The sequence below is a fragment of the Spermophilus citellus genome, assembly GCF_964194105.1.
Source record: "Spermophilus citellus genome assembly, chromosome: 17".
Taxonomy (NCBI): Eukaryota; Metazoa; Chordata; class Mammalia; order Rodentia; family Sciuridae; genus Spermophilus; species Spermophilus citellus.
The window spans coordinates 13,453,186-13,473,754 of NC_138199.1; the positions used below are offsets into that span (position 1 = coordinate 13,453,186).

The 20,569-nt window shown below is 53.1% G+C and overlaps 1 protein-coding gene across 6 annotated transcripts; it reads left to right on the forward strand.

Annotated features, from left to right (window-relative positions):
• Positions 1-4,192: 4,192 nt before the first annotated feature.
• PER1 (period circadian regulator 1) lies at positions 4,193-19,310 on the forward strand. Of its 6 annotated transcripts, XM_081270385.1 has the most exons (24): positions 6,604-6,777; positions 7,974-8,272; positions 9,712-10,125; positions 10,248-10,346; positions 10,441-10,595; positions 10,690-10,811; positions 10,900-11,101; positions 11,253-11,304; positions 11,434-11,576; positions 11,962-12,040; positions 12,117-12,223; positions 12,398-12,551; positions 12,660-12,768; positions 12,856-12,987; positions 13,222-13,327; positions 13,426-13,597; positions 13,686-13,816; positions 14,052-14,231; positions 14,868-15,110; positions 16,001-16,611; positions 17,033-17,219; positions 17,408-17,597; positions 17,910-18,060; positions 18,431-19,310. In XM_081270385.1, the coding sequence occupies exons 3-24, from the start codon at positions 9,851-9,853 to the stop codon at positions 18,719-18,721; spliced, it is 3,891 nt and encodes a 1,296-aa protein (XP_081126511.1). In that variant the 5' UTR covers positions 6,604-6,777; positions 7,974-8,272; positions 9,712-9,850; the 3' UTR covers positions 18,722-19,310. The 6 variants fall into 6 exon arrangements, with proteins under 6 accessions (XP_081126512.1, XP_081126515.1, XP_081126513.1 ...); XM_081270386.1 differs by lacking the exons at positions 6,604-6,777; positions 7,974-8,272 and adding an exon at positions 4,193-4,315; XM_081270389.1 differs by lacking the exons at positions 6,604-6,777; positions 7,974-8,272 and adding an exon at positions 4,345-4,612.
• Positions 19,311-20,569: the final 1,259 nt, after the last annotated feature.

The following is a 20,569-nucleotide window of genomic DNA, read 5'->3' on the forward strand; positions in this document are numbered from 1 at the left end:
TGCCCCCATCACTGCCCAGCTCCTCTGACTGCCCCCCTGTATTCAGGGTGGGGGTATTAGTCACTGCCAATGTGTGTATGGGACTTGCTGGATGATGGGGAATCCTTGCCCTTTTCTGGTGCTGTTGAGCCCCAGAGAGAGCTATCCCCTCATTGGGTGAAGTGATAGAGGATGGGTCTAATGTCTTTTTAAATGGCACAATTTTAGGGGTCTGAGGGTGCAGTCCCTTAGCCTGCCACTGGAGGGGGCCCCCAAACTCCCCATGCCCCCACCACCACTCCAGGTTTTCTGTGTGGAGGGGGAGCAGGGAGATCTAAATTGTGGTGTGAAAGGGTAGGAGAGATGCTGGGGGTGGGGGTGCTGTGTTCTAGACCCCCCATATTATCCCAGTGTCCCCTGCCTTCCCTCTTCCCCCATCCCGTGCCCCCAATTCTGTGGCGCATCCAGATTGTGAAAATGTACAATAAATGTGTAATGAGTAACCAGGTAGTGTCTGTATTTTTGTGTGTGTGTGTGTGTGTGTGTTGTTGTTTTTTTTTTTTTTTTTTCTCTCTCTGCTAAGGATTGAACCTAGGGCCTAGCACATGCTAGGCAAGTGCTCCAGTACTGAGCTGCATCTCCAGCCCTTTTTATTTTATTTCCAGACAGTCTGGGTAAATCGCCCAGGCTGGCTTTGAATTTAAGGTCCCCTGTTGCAGATTCCGCAGATTCCCACAGACTCCGGAGTTACTGGGATTAATCCTTTGTTAACAAGTGAGAAGGATGTTGGATCTACAGGTATAACTGGAGGTTGGGAAGCAGCTGGGCTTTGCAGGAGGCCCTAATCTTTAGCAATGCAAATTGTGATTCCTCAGGTGGCCAACAGAGGGGCATCAGGAATTGGTAACGGCTGCTTAACTTTTAAGTTCTGGGGTTCCCAGCTTAACCCTTCCCTTGCCTGGGGCGTGCTTTTGATGTTGGACTCCTTTGCCCCCTCCTAGATGTACTCTGTAGTTGCTCCCAGTGGTATTCACTCCTAGGTCTGGAGTAGATGGTCATGTCGTGAATCATCTCTTTCCCCTTTGTGCTCAGCAGTATACCAGTGTCAAAGGGATTAATAAATACTTGATTTTGTTTGGTACTAGATATTGAACCCAGGGGTGCTTTACCACAGAGCTGCATTTCAGCCTTTTTTATATTTTGCAGGGACAAGGGATTAAACCCAGGGGTACTTAACCACCGAGTAACTCCAGCCCTTTTTCTTATTTTGACACAGGTTCTTGCTAAGTTGCTTAGGGCCTAAATTGCAAGGCTGGCCTTGAACTTTCAGTCCTCCTGCTGTAACCTGAGTTGCTGGGATTACAGACATGCCAGTGCTCCCTGCTTTAGTTTTTTGAAACAGGGTCTAAATTGCTTAGGACCTCACTAAATTGGTGAGGCTAGTCTCGAACTTCGGATCTACTGCCTGAGCCTCCTAATGCTAAATACCTGTTGAATCAGCTCAGGAAGACCCAGATTTATGACACACAGCAAACTGTAGTATTGACATAGTACATATACATAGTATTGACATACTACATACAATAGATGATGTATAGCTCTTGAGCAATATCCCCAGCTCTTTTTTATTTTGAGATATGTTGTTATTTCTTTTTTTTTAATATATGTTTTTTAGTTATACATGGACACAATATCTTTATTTTGTTTATTTATTTTTATGTGGTGCTGAGGCTCGAACCCAGTACCTCACATGTGAGGGTCAAGCACTCTGCCACTGAGCCACACTCCAGCCCCTGTTGTCGATAAATTTCTGAGGCTGGCTTTAAACGATTCTCCTACCTCCTTAGCTGGGATTATAGGCATGGGCCACCATATCTGGCTCATGGATGCTTTTAAAGCCTCATGATCTACTGGCTGAGCTAGCTGGCCATCTTTAGAGCTGCTTTCAAAAACAGATTTTTAGAAGACACAAATTGGTGTGAATATACTTTATATACAACCAGAGATATGAAAAATTGTGCTGTATATGTGTAATAAGAATTGTAATGCATTCTGTCATTTATTTAAAAAAAACAATAAAAATAGATTTTTAGGCCCCTTCTCTAGAGATTTTCATTATGTGTTTTCTTTTAATAATTTGTTTTTTAATTTTTTATTTGTTGATGGACCTTTATTTTTGTTTATTTGTATGCGGTGCTGAAAATCGAACCCAGTGCCTCAGGCATGCTAGGCAAGTGCGCTACCGCTGAGCCACAACCCCAGCCCCTAGTTGGTTTTTTTTTTTTTTTTTTTTTTTTAAGAGTGAGTGAGAAAGGAGAGAGAGAGAGAGAGAATTTTTAATATTTATTTTTTAGTTCTCGGCGGACACAACATCTTTGTTGGTATGTGGCTGAGGATCAAACCCGGGCCGCACGCATGCCAGGCGAGCGCTTTAGCCACATCCCCAGCCCCCCCTAGGTGGTTTTTTTAAAAAAAATGTATATATTTTTTTCCTGTACTGGGGAATGAACCCAGGGATGCTTAACCAGTGAGCCATGTCCCCAGCCCTATTATATTTTTTAATTTAGAGATAAGAGTCTCACTGAGTTGCTAAGTGCCTCGCTAATCTGCTGAGGCTGGCTTTGAACTCGTGATCCTCCTGCTTCAATTTCCCAAATTGTTGGGATTACAAGTGTGTACCACTGTGCTTGTTTGATAAGGTGGTTCTAAGAGGCTCAGGTAATTCTTGTAACTAGGTATACAGTCTACCTAAACTTCCACCTTACAATATGCTAAGATTTTGTGTATGTTAAAAGCATCTCCTTTGACCCAGTCATCCCATTCCTTGGTATATGCCCAAAGAAGTTTAAATCAGCATACTACAGTGAAGCAGCCACATCCATGTTTATAGCAGCTCAACGCACAATAGCTATGCTTTGGAACCAACCTAGGTGCCCTTCAAAAGATGAACGGATAAGAAAATGTATATATACACAATAGAATATTACTCAGCCATAAAGAAGAATGAAATTATGTATTTGCCAATAAATGGTTGGAACCAGAGACTATCATGTTAAGTGAAATAAGCCAATCCCTCCCCCCAAAAAGCTGAATGTTCTCTCTTGATATGTGGTTTCTAACATACAATGGTGCGGTAGGGTGGAGAATAGAAGTTCATTGGATTAGACAAAAGAGAATGAAGGCAAGAGAGGGAAAATGGGAATAGGAAAAACAATAGAAGTAATCAGACATAACTTTCTTAGGTTCATATATGAATACACAACCAGTGAGACTTCATATAATGTGCAACTACAAGAATGAGATTCTAATTACAATAAGTTATACTGCACGTATGTATGTCAAAACACACTCTACTGTCATATATATAAAGAACAACAAAAGTCCTCCTGAATCCCTTGTAGATTTGTTTCCCTGGGCCGTAGAATATTTTTTCTTTGTGGTTTCAGGGGCCTGACTTCAAATTTTAGCTCTACTGTTGGCTATCCTATTACTTCGTACAGATTATGTAACCTCTGAATCAGTCTTCTTTGTGAGGAAGTGGGTAGCAAGTGTGTCGGCCTCCTTGGTGTTTTTGAGAAGCGCTTGGCCTGGTTCACAGAAAATAATCAAGAGACATCTGTAATGTTATTCGTTATTACCATGATGCGGCGGTGAGATCTAAAGACCGCTTCATCCTAGGGCTCGCGTCTTCCAATTTTGGGTAGTACCAGGGACATAGAGCCGCAGCTAAGCCCCAGTCACGCCAGGGCCTCTGTACAAACTGTCCCCACCTACGCCATCACCGCTTACATCTGCGCCTGCGTGCAGGTCACGCTCGATGCGCCTGCGCACACAGTCTTGGGTAAATGTCGTCAAGGAAAATCCCCAGCTTCTGGGTAAACAAGTTGCCGCGTGAGATCTCCAGCACGTGTCACCTACATCTCCACGACCTCAGCCTATGAGAAAGTTTGGAGGGCCGGACTGGCGTTTGCGTCAACCGATATGGGTAGGTCGCGGGTTATTGTTACAGCCAATAGAAATTCCGGAAACGGATGGAGGTGCGGCTTCCGGTCAGTCTCCCAATCAACGCACAGAGGCTGTCCCTCCCGCACGTGGATCTATCACTACCGGTTGTCACGCTGACCAATGGGAAGACGACGGCGGCTGAAAATTCCAATGGAGGCTTTGCGAGGGCGGGGCGGCTGCACGCGGCGCGGGGCATGGGTCGGTGTCTCTGAGCCAATAAGATGGGGAGGGCGTGGCATCCCTGGCGGTGGGCGGGCCTGGTGAAGCCTGTGTAATCGCTATCTTACGTCCCACTGGTGAAGAAATTTGGATTCTGCGTGCGCTTCGAGCGGTGAGTACCCCGGGGGTGGAGAGAAATGAGGAACGGGCTATGTGTGTTTTTCCGGAATGGTGTGTTCCGTCAGAAGGGGTATAGTGGAGTGGAGGGATCTTGCAAATGCATGACTGTCGCTCTGGGAGGTTTGATGGTTGTGGACAATAGAGACCGCGAACTCGGCTTAGGACATGGGTGGGAGTTACTAACATCAGTTCCCTCCACCACCCTAGGGTACCTAGACTCGACTGTCAGGGAAGGGTGCCCAGAAGCTCTCAGCGACTCGATGGAAAGGAAGCCCCTGTTCCGGGGGAGGTATGGGGTTGGTACCCCTGAGAATTGATGGGGAATGTTCCAGTGCATGACTGCGGTTTGGATAGGTGCCTTCAGCATTTGAAAGAGGCAGAGAAGAGGTTTTGAGGCTGGAGGGAGGTCCTGATAGGGCGGATGGGAGGGTACCCAAGGGCTGGACTGGGATTTGAGAAAGGGTGCTGTGCTGATTAGTGTGACCTAGAGCCAGTCTCATCATGCTGTGGTTGTCTTTCTCATGTGTCAAGGGGAGAATTTGGGTCTAGGAGCCATCCCTGGGAACAGGGGTGGGGCAGCAATTGTTGGCTTATGAGAGGAGGACAAAATAGGGGTTTGTGCAGATTGGCTGTGCGTGCACAGATCCTCCTGAGCCGCCTGAAGTGGGGAGGCACCAAGAGCTTGCTCTAGTTAGTGTCTGTACAAATAACAAGGCCTATGGTAATGTGGCCTGGAGTGGAAAAATGAGGAAGTGAGGTTCCTAGGAAACCTTTGAGGGGGGACTACTGGCTTGATCTCAGCATGGGAAAATGGGATACAAAAAGTGTGTGGGGAGTGTAAACAATGTTTGGCGATTGAACCTAAGGGGAAGAAGGGGTTAGATGGAATCTGTGTTCCAGGAACCAAACTTAGCTGGATATTTGAGAGGCCCAGGTTTATCATTTTTTGCTGGAATGCAGCTTAGAGGTTGAATAACACCTCACAGGTTCAGAGGGTAAGAAGTCAGAAAGACCAGCCATCATTTAGAGCTCAGACTTGAACCCTGAGCTCCATTTGTTAAGAGGCTGAGACCATGTTATAAGGCAGAAAATTAGATAAGTTTAATAAATTTTTAGTGGTCCCTCCATAAAATGGAGGTAATAATGCCTATTTTTTTACAAGACTTTAATTAAAAAAAAACTCAACAAAAATATATAACCAAGCATTTTATATAATGCATAATACCTATTTCACAGGGTTTTTTGGGGGGGATTAAATGAGATTAGTGCATGTATAGTGCTCAATACAAGGCCTGGGTCATTTTTTTTTTAATGTAGCTTAAAAAATGGCTGTAGGGTGACAAAACAACTGTGACAGGGTGAGAGATTTATGTGAATGTTGTGACTGGGAGTTATTCTCACATTCTCATGTTTTTCTGCAAGTTTTGATGACTCCCCATTTCCCTTCTTCCTGGTTCTTCTGGTCTTCAGGCACCAGCCCAAATTTCTTCATTCCTCCCTGTCCTTCTTCCAAGATCCAGGCCCCAGACTGGGCTACTTGCTGTGTCCCAGTTTGATTTCCTCATCCTAGACCCATTCACCTCCTTGCCCCTCCTCCCTCTCCTTTTCCCCGCCCCTACCCTGCTGCCATAGTAACAAGAGATTCGGGCTCCGAAGGGGGCCTCTGGGAGGGAGCAAAGGTGCGTCTTCTCTCGCAGAACTTGGGACTCCACTTCTCCGCCCTGGCTCTTTGGTACTGGGCCAGCAGCAGTGTGTAGTTTGGGAGAGAGGGAAAGCCAGTGCCAGGAGCCGTTAGGAGCGAGCTGAGGGGCCGGCAGATGCGAGTTCCAAAAGGAGAGCCAGGCGTGGGGGCGGGGAAGGGGGACCCCCTCCTCCTAAAGCTCTCTCCAGGAATCCCTGGCTTTGGGACAGGACCGCTGTCGTTGGGTTGGGGGAGGCGTCCAGGCTGAGTGTATGTCCTGGGCCAACAGCCAAGAGAACACGATGTTCCCAAGTGCGCTAGCCGCCGCCCTCTTGGGCTGGCCGCCTCCCAAACCGCTGCCTTTCCAGCCTCCCTGCCCCACATTCCCCGGCTGCTTCGCCCCGCCCCCTTCCTCCGCTTTGACGTCACCGCTGTCTCCCGCCCCCTCTTCTCCATTGACGGCAGCAGAGCCTGGTTGCTGTGGGGACCGCGAGGCAGGACAACCGGGGCCTTGGGAGCAGGTGGGGGCTGCTGGAGCGCTGGATCCTTTCGTCTATGCAAAATACAGATGTGGAGGTGGAGGTGGGCGAGCAAGAACTGCCTGGGTCAGGGGAGATCATACCTAAATCCCTGAAGAGAGCTGGAGAGGGAGAAAATCGTTTTCATAGAAGAGGATCTGAAAATGAGACAAGGGCAGGGACACAGTAGGGGCGGGTATGTTGGGGGGAGGCAGGACCATTTTCAAGAAGAGGAGGCTGAGAATCCAGGATCCTGTATCCTTTGTTTTCTGTGTTTTCCTGTCTTGGTTTTTCTGGGTTATTTTATAACAGCCCTGTGTCCCAGCTTTCCCTCTAGAGGCCTTGCCCTCACCCCTCAATGGGAAACACCATTGTTAAGAAAAGCTTAGGCCACGTGACAGGGAGGGGTGTGCATCTATAGCTGATTATGTCAGCAGTTGCGTGGGGGCCTCTTCACTTGCTACCCACGTTTCCAGGGAGTCCTAAGAGGGACTACTCATCACAGTGCTGGATGGAGGGGCTGTGTAAGAACAGCTTTCCTGGACTCAGACTGGCATTTTATTGCCCCAATGAAGTCCCTGTTCTCTTTTTTAGCACTCAGTACTCTGCTCTTCTTAAAAAAAAAAAAAAAAGTAGCTCCACTTCTCAGGTTCCTTCACCACCTCCCACATTTATATCCTTAGAAACAAAAATTATCATATTTATTGATCACCTACCATGTGTCAAATCCTTTCCTGGGTGATGGAGGATACAGCAATTGAGATGGATGAGATCCCTGTTAGGCTCCTGTATCTTGGCTTTCTCTTTTTCAAGTAGTGGGGATATGAATTGATTGCCACCCCACCTTTCTCTGTCGAGGGCTCTAGCTATTCTCTTTTAACCTCTACTCCCCCTTCATCTCTCTGTTGCCCTGGCTTTCTGGCCCCCCACTTTGGGGGCAGCCCTAAATGTGGGTGGCTGTATCCTCTGAAGAAGCACTAGTCACCATGTAGGCTGCCTGGAGACCTTTTCTCTGATTGGTTATGAAAACACCTGCCATTGTTTCCATTCACAACTCCTATTGGCTCTGGCTGCCCCTAGCGTTGTCGGCATCCTCCCTCCACCCACTCATCCCCCAGTCACACGTGGACCCTCAATTGACCTCCTCCCAGGATTTGGATTGTCAGAGGAAGGGGTTGGTTCATTCTGTATGGTGACAAGATTGAGGAGGAGAACCCAGGAAAGGCCAAGCGAGGTTTCTCTCTTCCCTTCCTCTCAGGGTCCAGCCAGCTCATCTAGCTTCATCTAGGTCCCAGGGTCTACATTCTCACCTCGGGGCAGGCCAAGATGTTTTGCTGGTTAATCCAGCAAAAGTAGACATCTCTTGAGTACTTACTGTGGCTTGGAGGCATTTTCCCTGAAGAGGGACAGCTTACTTCCTCTTATTTCCTTCCTTTATTCACTGTGCAAAGAGTCCTGCATCCATTGGCTGGGCCGTGTCTGGGGCCCTTCAGCCCAGCTCCAGCACCCAGGTCCACGTGCGCCGGTGTGTGTGACACAGCCCTGACCTCAGTGGGGGCCAGTAGCCAATCAGGGGCCGGGAAGAGATCCCCAGCCAATCGGGGGCGGGGCCGACAGCTCTGCGGGCAGGGGGCCAATGAGGGGCAGTGCCTGGTATTATGCAACCCGCCTCCTAGCCTCGCGGAGGTTCTACTCCGCAGAGGGCTGAAACAGCAGCGGGCAGGCAGCTGGAAGGCGCTCGCACCGCCAGGTAGGAATCTCCGTCGTCGCCACCCTGGCCAGTCTCTGTTCTCGAGTCAGGCCGCCGCCACTTCCAATCTGATAGGACACTCAACCCGGGCACTCAGCACAACAGCAGTCCGCTCTCCTTGTGGCTGTTCGCTGGGACCTAGGTGCTCCTCTTAACCCTGCACCGGGTGTCCACACTCCTGATCCTTTCATATTATCTCCACCTTTGCTCCCCGGTCCCAGCCACCCCGACCCCACAACAGAACCTCAGTGGGCATGTCCCATGTCTCCTTTCTTATCATACAGGGCTCCCCAGGTTTGCCTTGGCCCCAGGACCTCTTCAGGCTTTTGGAGCTCCTTGCCCTCCCCCTTCCAGTCCCTGGCCTCGAGCCGGCCGTGATGTCAGCCCGCTTCAGGCTGGAACATCCCGTTCCCGGTGCTAGTTCCTGCTGTTAGCCAAAGCCTTCCCTTTTCTTCTGGCGCTCAGAAAATGCTCGGGATAGGGGTGTGGTTGGACGGGGAGCAGAGGAAGAACTATCTGTTGGCTGTTTAGTGTCCCCTGCTCCAGGCTTGGAATGCGGGGAGGGGGAGGGGCGGTTGGAAAAGTAGGGAACTGAGGGGAGAGGATTCCTGGGTCCTTGATAATGGCAGGTGCCGGCTTCAGTCCGGCGGTCCGGAGGGGGGTCAGGAGCCAGAGAAAGAAAGGATGTACCGTAGTGACCATAGTGACTGGGATTCAGGCGCTAGCCAGGTTGGTGGGCTTTTTCGCGAAGGGGCGGAGGCGGTTGTGTTTGATTCTAGGGAGGCCTGCACCAGCCCCTGGAATCTCTCTAGGCCATTTCTGTTCATCAGGCTATCCGGGGACTTGGGTTATTTTAGGGTGGGCGACCCCCGGCTGTGACCGCCAGTGGGTTGTTCCCTCACTTCTGCTGGGGGATATGGGGGAGGGTCGCCCCTCCCTCGCTCCCTTGGTCCCTCCAGCAACCGCTGAGCTCAGCGGCTGACGTCGGTTTCCCTGGCGACCGAGGCGGCGGAAGCGCGTGGTGGGGCCGCGCACTTCGTTGCGCATGTGCAGCGGGAGTAGTGCTGCCCCCGGATAAAATTAGCCCGGAAGCCTAAATTTAGGAGGTGTTCGGCTCATTTTCTGGCTCTGCGGTCTTGGAGTCCCAGACCGACTTGGAACTTGATGGGAACTTGGGAATGGGAAAGGTCCAGGTATTGGTCCATAGCCATAGGTCTAGTCGACTGCCCAGGCTCTGTTTACCCACGCCATAATGGCTAGGGAAGTGGAGCGTAGTCTTGACTCTTTCCACCTGTAGCACCCGTATGGGGATAGGAAACAGAAATATCTTGGCGCCCCCATTGGGAGCCCCAGGCAGGGGAGGGTCACATAATGTCAGAATTCTATGATGTCAATAGTTCAGCTTTCTCCAAACCTTCCTTGCTGTTCTCCCCCTTCAGGTACTGGCTGTGAACGAACTTCTCAAACTTCAGAAACACTTCTTCCACCTCACTCACAAGCCAGGCCTCAAGGCCACCTTGTTCAACCGTTGTGGCCTCTGCACCTTCCCTGTTCTCCTGTCCTTCCCATGGCCCAGACATGAGTGATCCCCTAGAAGAGGCTGATGGAGGAAGGGACCCCAGGCCTGGCGAATCCTTTCGTCCTGGGGGAGTCCCATCCCCTGGACCCCCGCAGCACCGGCCTTGCCCAGGCCCCAATCTGGCTGATGACACTGATGCCAATAGCAATGGCTCAAGTGGCAATGAGTCCAATGGGCATGAATCCAGGGGTGCATCTCAACGGAGTTCACATAGCTCCTCCTCTGGCAATGGCAAGGACTCGGCCCTTCTGGAGACCACTGAGAGCAGCAAGAGGTATGTATGTATTTTTGTGTGCTGCAAAATCTGGGAGTATTTTGTGAATGAACTGAGGTAGGTAATAGGCTTCATGCTGCTAGTCACCTGCCCCTCATTTTGGGCTGTTGCTTCTCCTCCAGCACAAACTCTCAGAGCCCATCCCCACCCAGCAGTTCCATTGCCTACAGCCTCCTGAGTGCCAGCTCAGAGCAGGACAACCCATCTACCAGTGGCTGCAGGTTTGTGGGGGTGAAGGCTGGGGGAGAGATCTGGAGGCCTGGGCCACACTCTTGGACTAATGTCTTTCCCACTCCTTTCCCATGGGCCCTGCAGCAGTGAACAGTCAGCTCGGGCAAGGACTCAGAAGGAACTCATGACTGCACTTCGGGAGCTTAAGCTTCGACTGCCACCAGAGCGTCGGGGCAAAGGCCGTTCTGGGACCCTGGCCACACTACAGTATGCACTGGCTTGTGTCAAGCAGGTGCAGGGTGAGTGATGTTTCTTAGGAGGAAATGCCAGGGCTTAGGTTATTGTGGGGGATCAGTCTTCTTACTGAACCACACATGTGCTCTCACCTTGCAGCCAACCAGGAATACTACCAGCAGTGGAGCCTGGAGGAGGGTGAGCCATGTGCCATGGACATGTCCACTTACACCCTGGAGGAGCTGGAGCATATCACATCTGAGTATACACTTCGCAACCAGGTCTGTAGTAGTCTGGCTCCTCTATCCAATGCACTCCCATCCCGCTCCCACAGCTCCTAATCCGTTCTTATTCTCACCCTCCTGCTAGGATACCTTCTCGGTGGCTGTCTCCTTCCTGACAGGCCGAATTGTATACATTTCGGAGCAGGCAGGAGTTCTGCTGCGTTGCAAGCGGGATGTATTTCGGGGTGCCCGCTTCTCAGAGCTCCTGGCTCCCCAGGATGTGGGTGTCTTCTATGGCTCCACGGCCCCATCTCGTCTACCCACTTGGGGCACTGGGGCCTCTGCAGGTGAGGTGCCCATGTGCTTGTGGGGAGGGATGAGCAGCCCCAGGATGCTTTTGCTGGGAGGGTCAGGGGACCCAAGCTTTCCCATGATGGGTTCTTCTTAGCCCAGGTAAGAGATAGGAAATGTGCTCAGTGCTATTCTCATCTGTCCCAGGTTCAGGCGTCAAGGATTTTACCCAGGAGAAGTCTGTTTTCTGCCGTATCAGGTAGGTGGGGCAAGTAGTAGTAGGCCTCTCTTTCTTAATCTTCCCCATATCTTTGCTGTGTGGGCCATGACTTTGAGGGGCCAGTGACTTTCCATTGCAAGTCCCTAATACTTTTCTCTACTTTGCTAGAGGAGGTCCTGACAGAGATCCAGGGCCTCGGTATCAACCATTCCGCCTAACTCCATATGTGACCAAGATCCGGGTCTCAGATGGGGCCCCTGCACAGCCGTGCTGCTTGCTCATTGCAGAACGCATCCACTCGGGTTATGAAGGTAGGTGGGCCAGGTCCCTAGCCTGGTGGGGAGTAGGAGGAAGGGTTTTTCTCTAGGCTGTGGGTAGGATACAGGATGTAGGACTGGGAGGCACCAGCCAGGTCTTTAGAAATTTGGAACAGAAGGTGGTGTTATTAGGAGAGGGGTTGACTCTTTTTTGGGTGTTGGGTTGGATAAGGGCTTTGAGCTGGGGCAGAGTGAAGAAGCTTTGGTGGTTTTCAGTGTTATTACTAGTACAAGGCACAAGAATGGCCCAGAGCCTTTTAATGGGCCATAGCCCCTGGAGCTGACTGCCAGGAGGCCATCCTGGCCCCAGGTAGAGAGGAGGGCTGAGGAGCTGGACCATTTTGGATGAAGCCCAACTGCAACACATTCTGTGCCACAGCTCCCCGTATCCCCCCTGACAAGAGGATTTTCACCACGCGTCACACACCAAGCTGCCTCTTCCAGGATGTGGATGAAAGGTAGGGTCAGTACCTGGATGGAAGGGTGTGGCTAGGTCTGAGGTCATAGCTATTCTGACACCTCTTCCCATTGCAGGGCTGCTCCGCTGCTAGGCTACCTACCCCAGGACCTCCTGGGGGCCCCAGTGCTTTTGTTCCTGCATCCCGAGGACAGACCACTCATGCTGGCCATCCATAAGAAGAGTAAGTTTCTCTCAGCTTGTTCTCCTCTCCTGGCTATCTCTTGGGCTTTTTCACTGCTCTCATGGTGGTATCTCATGGGTGCCTTGGTCTCTTGGATCTCCAGTGGGGTGGCCCATTACCTTGCTCATCTTTCCCTCCCACTAACCACCCCACCTCATTTGTCACTCCCATTAGTCCTACAGCTGGCAGGCCAACCCTTTGACCACTCCCCTATTCGCTTCTGTGCCCGTAATGGGGAGTACGTCACCATGGACACCAGCTGGGCTGGCTTCGTGCACCCCTGGAGCCGTAAGGTGGCCTTTGTGTTGGGCCGCCACAAAGTACGCACGTGAGTGGGTCATTGAGATAACTTTGGGGCTGGGGAAGTGTGGGAGGAGGCAGGGCTGAAGACTGGACTGGGGACACACGACTGGACTCAACTTTCTGAATTCCGCAGGGGACCCCTGAATGAGGATGTGTTCACTCCTCCGGCTCCCAGTCCAACTCTGTCCCTGGACTCTGATATCCAGGAGCTCTCAGAGCAGATCCATCGGCTACTGTTGCAGGTAAGAGCTGAAGAGAGGGGCTTGAGAGGCATGAAGAGGGTGGGAAGCAGACCATAGATATCTAACCTGTCCTTCTCTCTGCCATAGCCTGTGCACAGCTCCAGCCCCACAGGACTCTGTGGAGTTGGCCCCTTGATGTCCCCAGGCCCTCTCCACAGCCCTGGCTCTTCCAGTGATAGCAACGGCGGTGATGCTGAGGGGCCTGGACCACCTGTTCCAGTGAGTGACCCTCTCCAGTTCACCTAATTGCCTGATCTCCTGTCCTTGGAGTCAGCATTGCCGTACCCAGAGCTTTCCCTTATGCCCCACTCCCTCTTGCTAGCTTCCTTTCTTTGTCTGTTCCTGTCCAGGCCTCATGCTTTTTCACTGACACCTTTTTTTATTTTATTTCATCCTTGGTTTTTGGCACTAGGTAGGTACCCTAGTATACCCACTGCTCTGCTGTGCCCACAGGTGACTTTCCAGCAGATCTGTAAGGATGTGCATCTGGTGAAGCACCAGGGGCAGCAGCTTTTCATTGAGTCCCGGGCCCGGCCTCCACCCCAGCCTCGCCTCCCTGGTGAGTTGGTGATACTGTGGGTAGGGGTGAGGAGTGAGACCTGAGGATCCCCTCTCCCTCACCACAGACCCGTTTACCTTTTTCTCTCCTTGTGCCAGCTACAGGCACATTCAAGACCAAGGCCCTTCCTTGCCAGTCCCCAGACCCAGAGCTGGAGGCAGCCCCTGCTCTGACCCAGACTCCACCACCCTTGGTCCCTGAGGAGGCTGAGAGGAAAGAAGCCTCCAGCTGTTCCTACCAGCAGATCAACTGCCTGGACAGCATCCTCAGGTAAGGCCTGTCTGGCACCTTCCCCCTCAGCCCTTGGTCTGCCCCACCCCAGGCCTTGCCCTGATGTCCCTGCTGCATCCATCCGCAGGTACCTGGAAAGCTGCAACATCCCCAGCACAACCAAGCGTAAATGCGCTTCCTCCTCCTCCTATACTGCCTCCTCAGCCTCTGATGATGACAAGCAGAGGACAGGTCCAGTCCCCATAGGGGCCAAGAAAGGTAATGACCCAGTACATGCCCAGCTCCCATTGCCCTGTCCTGGCCCAGAGGTCCTGGGTCTCTACACTTCTGCCTTGGGGGCCCCCACCTCGCTCTGCCCTGCCCTGCCCTCTTTCTTTGCCTCCTGATCTTCAAACTCCTCCCTATTGTCCCTCTGTCTCCCTCCTCCCTGGGAACCCCTCTTCTGACCTCCCAGTGGGGTGGGGGTGGTAACCAGTGCCATCTCTCTGCACAGATCCATCATCAGCAGTGCTGTCTGGGGAGGGGGCCGCTCCACGGAAGGAGCCAGTGGTGGGAAGCACCTTGAGCCCGCTCACCCTGGCCAATAAGGCGGAGAGCGTGGTGTCCGTGACCAGTCAGTGTAGCTTCAGCTCCACCATCGTCCATGTGGGAGACAAGAAGCCCCCGGAGTCGGGTATGGGCGTGGAGTGAGGGGGGCATTGCCTGGGCTCCACTTGATCCCCCAGCCAGAGTTCCTTCTTACCTTCCTTTTCCCTGCCCTTCTCCCTCCATCCCCAGTGGAGAGAAGAAGGCCTCCCTCTTAGCTTGGGGCTACTGCTGCTTATTTTCCACCAGCCCCTGCTACTTGCCCCTCCCTTATTCTGCTTTCTTTTTTTACTGTCAGTTGAAATAAAAATATGGAATGTGGAAGGGGGTTTAGCCCCAGGGTACTGACCACAGAGGTCTGAGGCAAGGAATGTTGAAGTTCCCTAAAGGGCCTTTAAGTATTGACTTTAAAAATGTATGAAGAAAGGGCAAGGGGTGGGTTTCATTTCCAACAAGCTGTGATGATGTCATCCCTAGGGGTTCCTGGCACAGTAGTGGCCACTGGAAGGGATTGAGTATCTCTCTGTCCTGGAACAACTTTGCATGGAGAGGTTGGCCTTTGGCTAGCCCTCAGCCGAGAGGTGGCCAGGAGATGCACATGGGCCCAGGCTTGGCTAGGGTAGAAGGCCGGGGTGGGTGGGGTCATTGCACAGGGAGGGTGTGATGTGGATGTGTTGCCCCCTGAGATGGTTCTGATGTCCCTTCTCCATCTCACTTTCCTTAGACATCATCATGATGGAGGAACTGCCTGGCCTAGCTCCAGGCCCAACCCCCAGCCCGGCCCCCAGCCCCACAGTAGCCCCTGACCCAGCCCCAGATGCCTACCGCCCAGTGGGTCTGACCAAGGCCGTGCTGTCCCTGCACACACAGAAGGAAGAGCAAGCCTTCCTCAACCGCTTCCGAGACCTTGGCAGGCTGCGTGGACTTGACAACTCTTCCACGGCCCCCTCGGCCCCTGGCGAGCGAGGTAGTCACCTGGGGCTTCCCTGAGCTGCCCTCTGCCCAGACTAGGGCCGGACGGTTGCATGGTGGGCATTGAGGGAGATGTGCCTGCTCCAGGGACCCAGGCTGGTGCTGCCTTCACCACCAGGGCCCTGTCTAGGGACAGGCCCCTCGCTAGCCTCTCCCCCTTAGGCTGGGGTTCCGGGCTGCAGCCAGAGGAGGGCAACCTGGGGGGCTGGCACTGAGACAGGAGGGCAGAGGTGCTCTGTTCCAGGTAAGCTACTTTAGGCCTAACCTGGGGGCAGGGGCAGGAAGTATACTCACCTAGGTCTCAGATGTTGCTGATCAAGAGATCTGCGTAGACTCTGGGCCAACTCCCAGTAGGGTTGGAGCTTCAAGGGCAGATGAAGGGCAGCCCCTCCAGGGGCCTGAGGGAGGTCCTGTGCAGATGGATACAGGACTGAGGGCTCAGTCCTGGGGTTTCCCACCCATCTCTTCACTCCACTGCAAGCCAGACAGCACAGCCTCGACTGGCAGGAGGAGGACCTAGGCTGGCAATGCCTGCGGGATTTTGGCAAATGGACTGGAGCTGCCTTCCTTTTTCGTCTGTGGACCTACTCTGCCTCCTCCCATCTGCCAGTGTGCCTCTGTCCTTTGCACATCCCCATCTTGACCCCTCATGTAACCTTGCCTTTCCCTGGCTCCTTTCTCAATAAACCCCCCTCTCCCTGGCTCCTGTGATTCTTCCCTGAAGGTGCCCCTACCTCCTGAGTCCCTTCTGTTCTGTCATGCCTGAGAAGCTCTTTCTGGGGCCTTTCTCTGCCCTCTCCCTGGTCAATGTGTCAGGGCAGTGGGAGTGGCAGGGGCACTAACTGCCAGGCTGAGGCCCTCACTAACCCTAGTCTTTCCCCACAGGCTGCCACCATGGCCCAGCACCCCCCAGCCGCCGACACCACTGCCGATCCAAAGCCAAGCGCTCACGCCACCACCAGACCCCACGGGCTGAAGCCCCCTGCTATGTCTCCCACCCCTCACCTGTGCCCCCCTCTGGCCCCTGGCCCCCTCCTCCAGCCACCACTCCCTTCCCAGCAGTGGTCCAGCCTTACCCACTCCCAGTATTCTCCCCACGGGAAAGTCCCCAGCCTATTCCTCCTGCTCCCACATCTGTGCCCTCTGCCACTTTCCCTACCCCCTTAGTAACTCCGATGGTGGCCTTGGTGCTCCCTAACTATCTGTTCCCGACTACATCTAGCTATCCCTTTGGGGTACCTCAGACACCAGCTGAGGGGCCTCCCACCCCTGCCTCCCACTCACCCTCCCCATCCCTGCCCCCACTTCCTCCCAGTCCCCCACGCCGCCCAGACTCCCCACTGTTCAACTCAAGATGCAGTTCCCCGCTCCAGCTCAATCTGCTGCAACTTGAGGAGCCCCCCCGTCCTGAGGGGGGCACTGTTGCAGGGGGTCCTGGGAGCAGTGCTGGGCTCCCACTTCCTAGTGAGGAGGCCGCTGAGCCTGAAGCCAGATTGGTGAGCTTTCATCCCATATGCCCTGCTACCAGTCCCCGACCCTTAGCCCTTGCCCCTCTTCCCCCTGGTGCTACTTCCTGCCCTAGTGGGCTGGTGTCTCGGCTTCTTGGAGATGGGAGACGGGGCAGGAAATCCTAGCTGAATTTCTGAATGAGGCAGAAATGGGCTGCCACCCCCATGAAGGGACAGTCTTGTCTCTCTGACAGGTGGTGAGGACATCTCAATAAGTGCTGAAAGGGCATTTGCCACTTGGAAAGGGTCTGGTGTCACACCCCTACTCTTTGTTAGCTTTCCTGTCTCAGTTTGGCCCTGTGTCATGGAATGGGGAGCAGAACTCTTGGTTGGATGTTCCTCCTCTGGGCCCTCCAGTAGAAGCAGTTGAAGGGAAGCCCAGGTGCTAATCCCTTAACCCCTCCTTCAGGTGGAGGCAACTGAATCCTCCAATCAGGATGCACTCTCTGGCTCCAGTGATCTGTTGGAACTGCTACTGCAAGAGGACTCGCGTTCTGGTACAGGCTCTGCAGCCTCAGGCTCCCTTGGCTCTGGCTTGGGCTCTGGATCAGGTTCAGGCTCCCATGAGGGTGGCAGCACCTCAGCCAGCATCACCCGTGAGTGCCCACCTTCCAACACCTCTGGGATTAGGACAGTAACTGGGGAGTTGGTAAACCAGGTCTCATTTAGGCTGAGCTTGCCAAGGACAGTGGGCTGAGTGTGTGACCTTTGAGGGTGGTATGATGAGGCCCTGGGTTGGACATGCTGACTAGACTGGCTCCACTGGCCTGCCCCTACCCCATAGGCAGCAGTCAGAGCAGCCACACGAGCAAGTACTTTGGCAGCATTGACTCTTCGGAAGCTGAAGCTGGAGCTGCTCAGGCCAGGGCTGAGCCTGGGGACCAGGTCATTAAGTATGTGCTCCAGGATCCCATCTGGCTGCTTATGGCCAATGCTGACCAACGTGTTATGATGACTTACCAGGTGCCCTCCAGGTGAGTTTCAGAGGCCACTTCAGCCTCCCTCTCAGAGGTAGTATAGGGAGACTGGCTTTCCTTCATTGCCCAGAAAACTTGGGGTTCCCTTTCCTGGAATGGCTCCGACCTGGATGTTCCCATACTACCCTCAGTCCCTTGGAGCCTTACCGTAGTTCTTTCAACCTGAGAGCAGGTTGACTGAACTTGGAAGGTACCTGTGGTTCAGGAGAGGAGCAGAAGACCGTGGGTGGGGGCTTTGGTAGAGGAAAAACATCAACTGGTTCTGGCCTGGATCCCAGCGTCTGCCTTCTGAAACCTTTCCTTGTGCAGGGACATGGCATCTGTGCTAAAGCAGGACCGAGAGCGGCTCCGAGCCATGCAGAAGCAGCAGCCGCGGTTCTCGGAGGACCAGCGGCGGGAACTGGGTGCTGTGCACTCCTGGGTCCGCAAGGGACAGTTGCCTCGGGCCCTTGATGTGATGGTGAGAGAAAAAAAATGAGCTCATGTTCCAGGGATAGAGGCTAAGGGCTATCCTTAGTGTCCTTGGATCGTTGATTCTGAAGGATGTTAATCCCACTAAATTTGCTGCCAAGTTATATGGTATTAGACCACATGAGCTTTTGCAGAACCTTTCTGAACCCCTCCCATGCTAACGTACATTGTAACTGTCCCATGGGAAGTCTGGGTGGAGCGCAAAAGGCATTTTCCAAGCTTGTTGGATCCCAGGTGCATCCCAGGACTGGTTTCTTGGGAGCACATTTTGGGAAGTACCACAGGGTTGAGTGGGAAATTGGGCTGTTGATTAGCAGTGAAGACTCTGCCTAACTCACTTATCCCTTTCTCCTTCCAAGGCCTGTGTGGACTGTGGTAGCAGCTCCCAAGACCCTGGCCACTCTGATGACCCACTTTTCTCGGAGCTGGATGGACTGGGGCTGGAGCCCATGGAGGAGGGTGGAGGCGAGGGTGGCAGCAGTGGTGGTGGTGGTGATGGTGATGGTGGCATTGGTGAGGGTGGCGAGGAGGCCCAGGCCCAAGTTGAGGCCAAGGTCTCAAGCTCTCAGGACTCTGCCATGGAGGAGGAGGAACAAGGTGGGAGCTCGTCCAGTCCAGCCTTATGTGCAGCAGAAAATGGCACCAGCTAAACTCCATTTTGGGGCCACTTCCTGGAGTCCATGCAAGGCATCCATCTTCAATGTTACAATTCTCAGAACTCAGATGTGGCTGGACCAACCAATAGAAAACTGCCCCAGCTTCTCCCACCTTAGGGAGTGGGACCCCCATCACCAGCCTGGGATCCAAAGGCTGCCTCTGGCTTCTTAGTGAACAGAGGGTGGAACTTTTCAGTCCAGCCAAGAGGAGGGTCCCCTCCCACCCCTGGTGGAGGCCCTTCTTCCGGATAAGGTTGCTGACCCGCTGCTGAAATGGGCTCGTCAAATCCCAGCTGAGCCTGAGTCCCAGTCCCGAGGTTTGGGGCTGCACTTATTTATTGGGGGAGACAGCTCTCTCCCACCTCCTCCCTAAGTGGGGGGAGGGGAGCCTGGGGCCCAAGGAGGACCCAGGGGTTTGAACCCCTAGCTGCTCCAGGGTGGGGGAGGTTGGTGGACCATGGAGTCCCTGGTGCTGCCCCTCAGGTGGGACCCAGGCGTTCTCAGCTCTACCCTCTACCAATGGCATTTGTGTTTTTGATATTGTGTCTGTTATTATTTTTTTAATACAAAAAGAAAACAAAAACCCAGGACTTTGTGAAATGAAGTTTGGGGTTTAGGTGAGGGGAGGAATGGCTCTGCTTCCAGGAGGGTTGTAGTGAGGGTGGCCACTTCCATCTCACGCCACTGAATGAACCTGTTCCTCTCTCCTGCACATACCTTCATTTGAAAGGCCCTACTGAGACAGCTAAATCTGCACCTAACTCAGAACTCTCCACTCACCTCTACCATTACTTCCGCTGGGTTTGTCCTGGGAGGGGGGGAGAGAGAGAGGTAAAAGGACCTGGGCAAGCTTCAACCATGGGTCACGGTGTTAGGGGCAGGAGGAATCCCTCTTAACCCCGCAGTGTCCTGAGGCAGTAGAGTTTAACTTTTAGTATCTTGGTCATCACACAGGAGATTAGATAACTAAGGCACATGGAGTAAGGTACCCATTCAAGGAGGGTGGAGCGGGGCTCAACCTGAAAAAGAAATCACTGGAATTCCATTAAAGTTGGGAGTGGTTTACCACGTGCTGGAGCCCACTAACACCTGATCTATCGCGAGGCACGACCTACACTTCGGCGGCGCCGTGGCTTAGCTGGTTAAAGCGCCTGTCTAGTAAACAGGAGATCCTGGGTTCGAATCCCAGCGGTGCCTGACTTAGTGAGTGTATGGTATATTATTGCTGCGATGAGAATGAATAACCCTGGTCTTGCAAACACCTTTCTGTCGCACCCTGTCAAGAGATTCTTCTTCTTACTAAGTCAATACCTCTTTGGGATTCTGTTCCCGTGCACTTTTAGCGTATATTTGGAGGCTAAAACACACTTTGCCTTCGAAATCCATAATCCCGTGGCCCTCTCGTCCCATTATCTTCCCCCAAGGACGTGGGGCACAACTCTGACTTGGGCTTGTTTTGTTGAGGACATAACTGTGGCTGCAGGAGGGGAGGCAGGTCAAGGGAAGCTACCGCTGCAACCCCTATGCTAACTTGGTCAAGGCGGGAATCTGCTCCTCAGCCTGGGCGCACGCGCGCAGTCATCTCCAGCCAGAGGGACGGGGCGGGCAGAAGGCGGGCACGTTGATAGGCAGCTATAGTTGCGCAGGCCCGAGGCCGCACGCGGCTGTGATGGCCGAGTGGTTAAGGCGTTGGACTCGAAATCCAATGGGGTCTCCCCGCGCAGGTTCGAATCCTGCTCACAGCGTTGGTAGTTTTGGCAGTGGGTATAGCCTCCTCTAAAGGAGGTAACTAGTTTTCTAGGCCTTTCCTTTCCTTGAAGAAACTTCCCAAAGTCTTGAGAA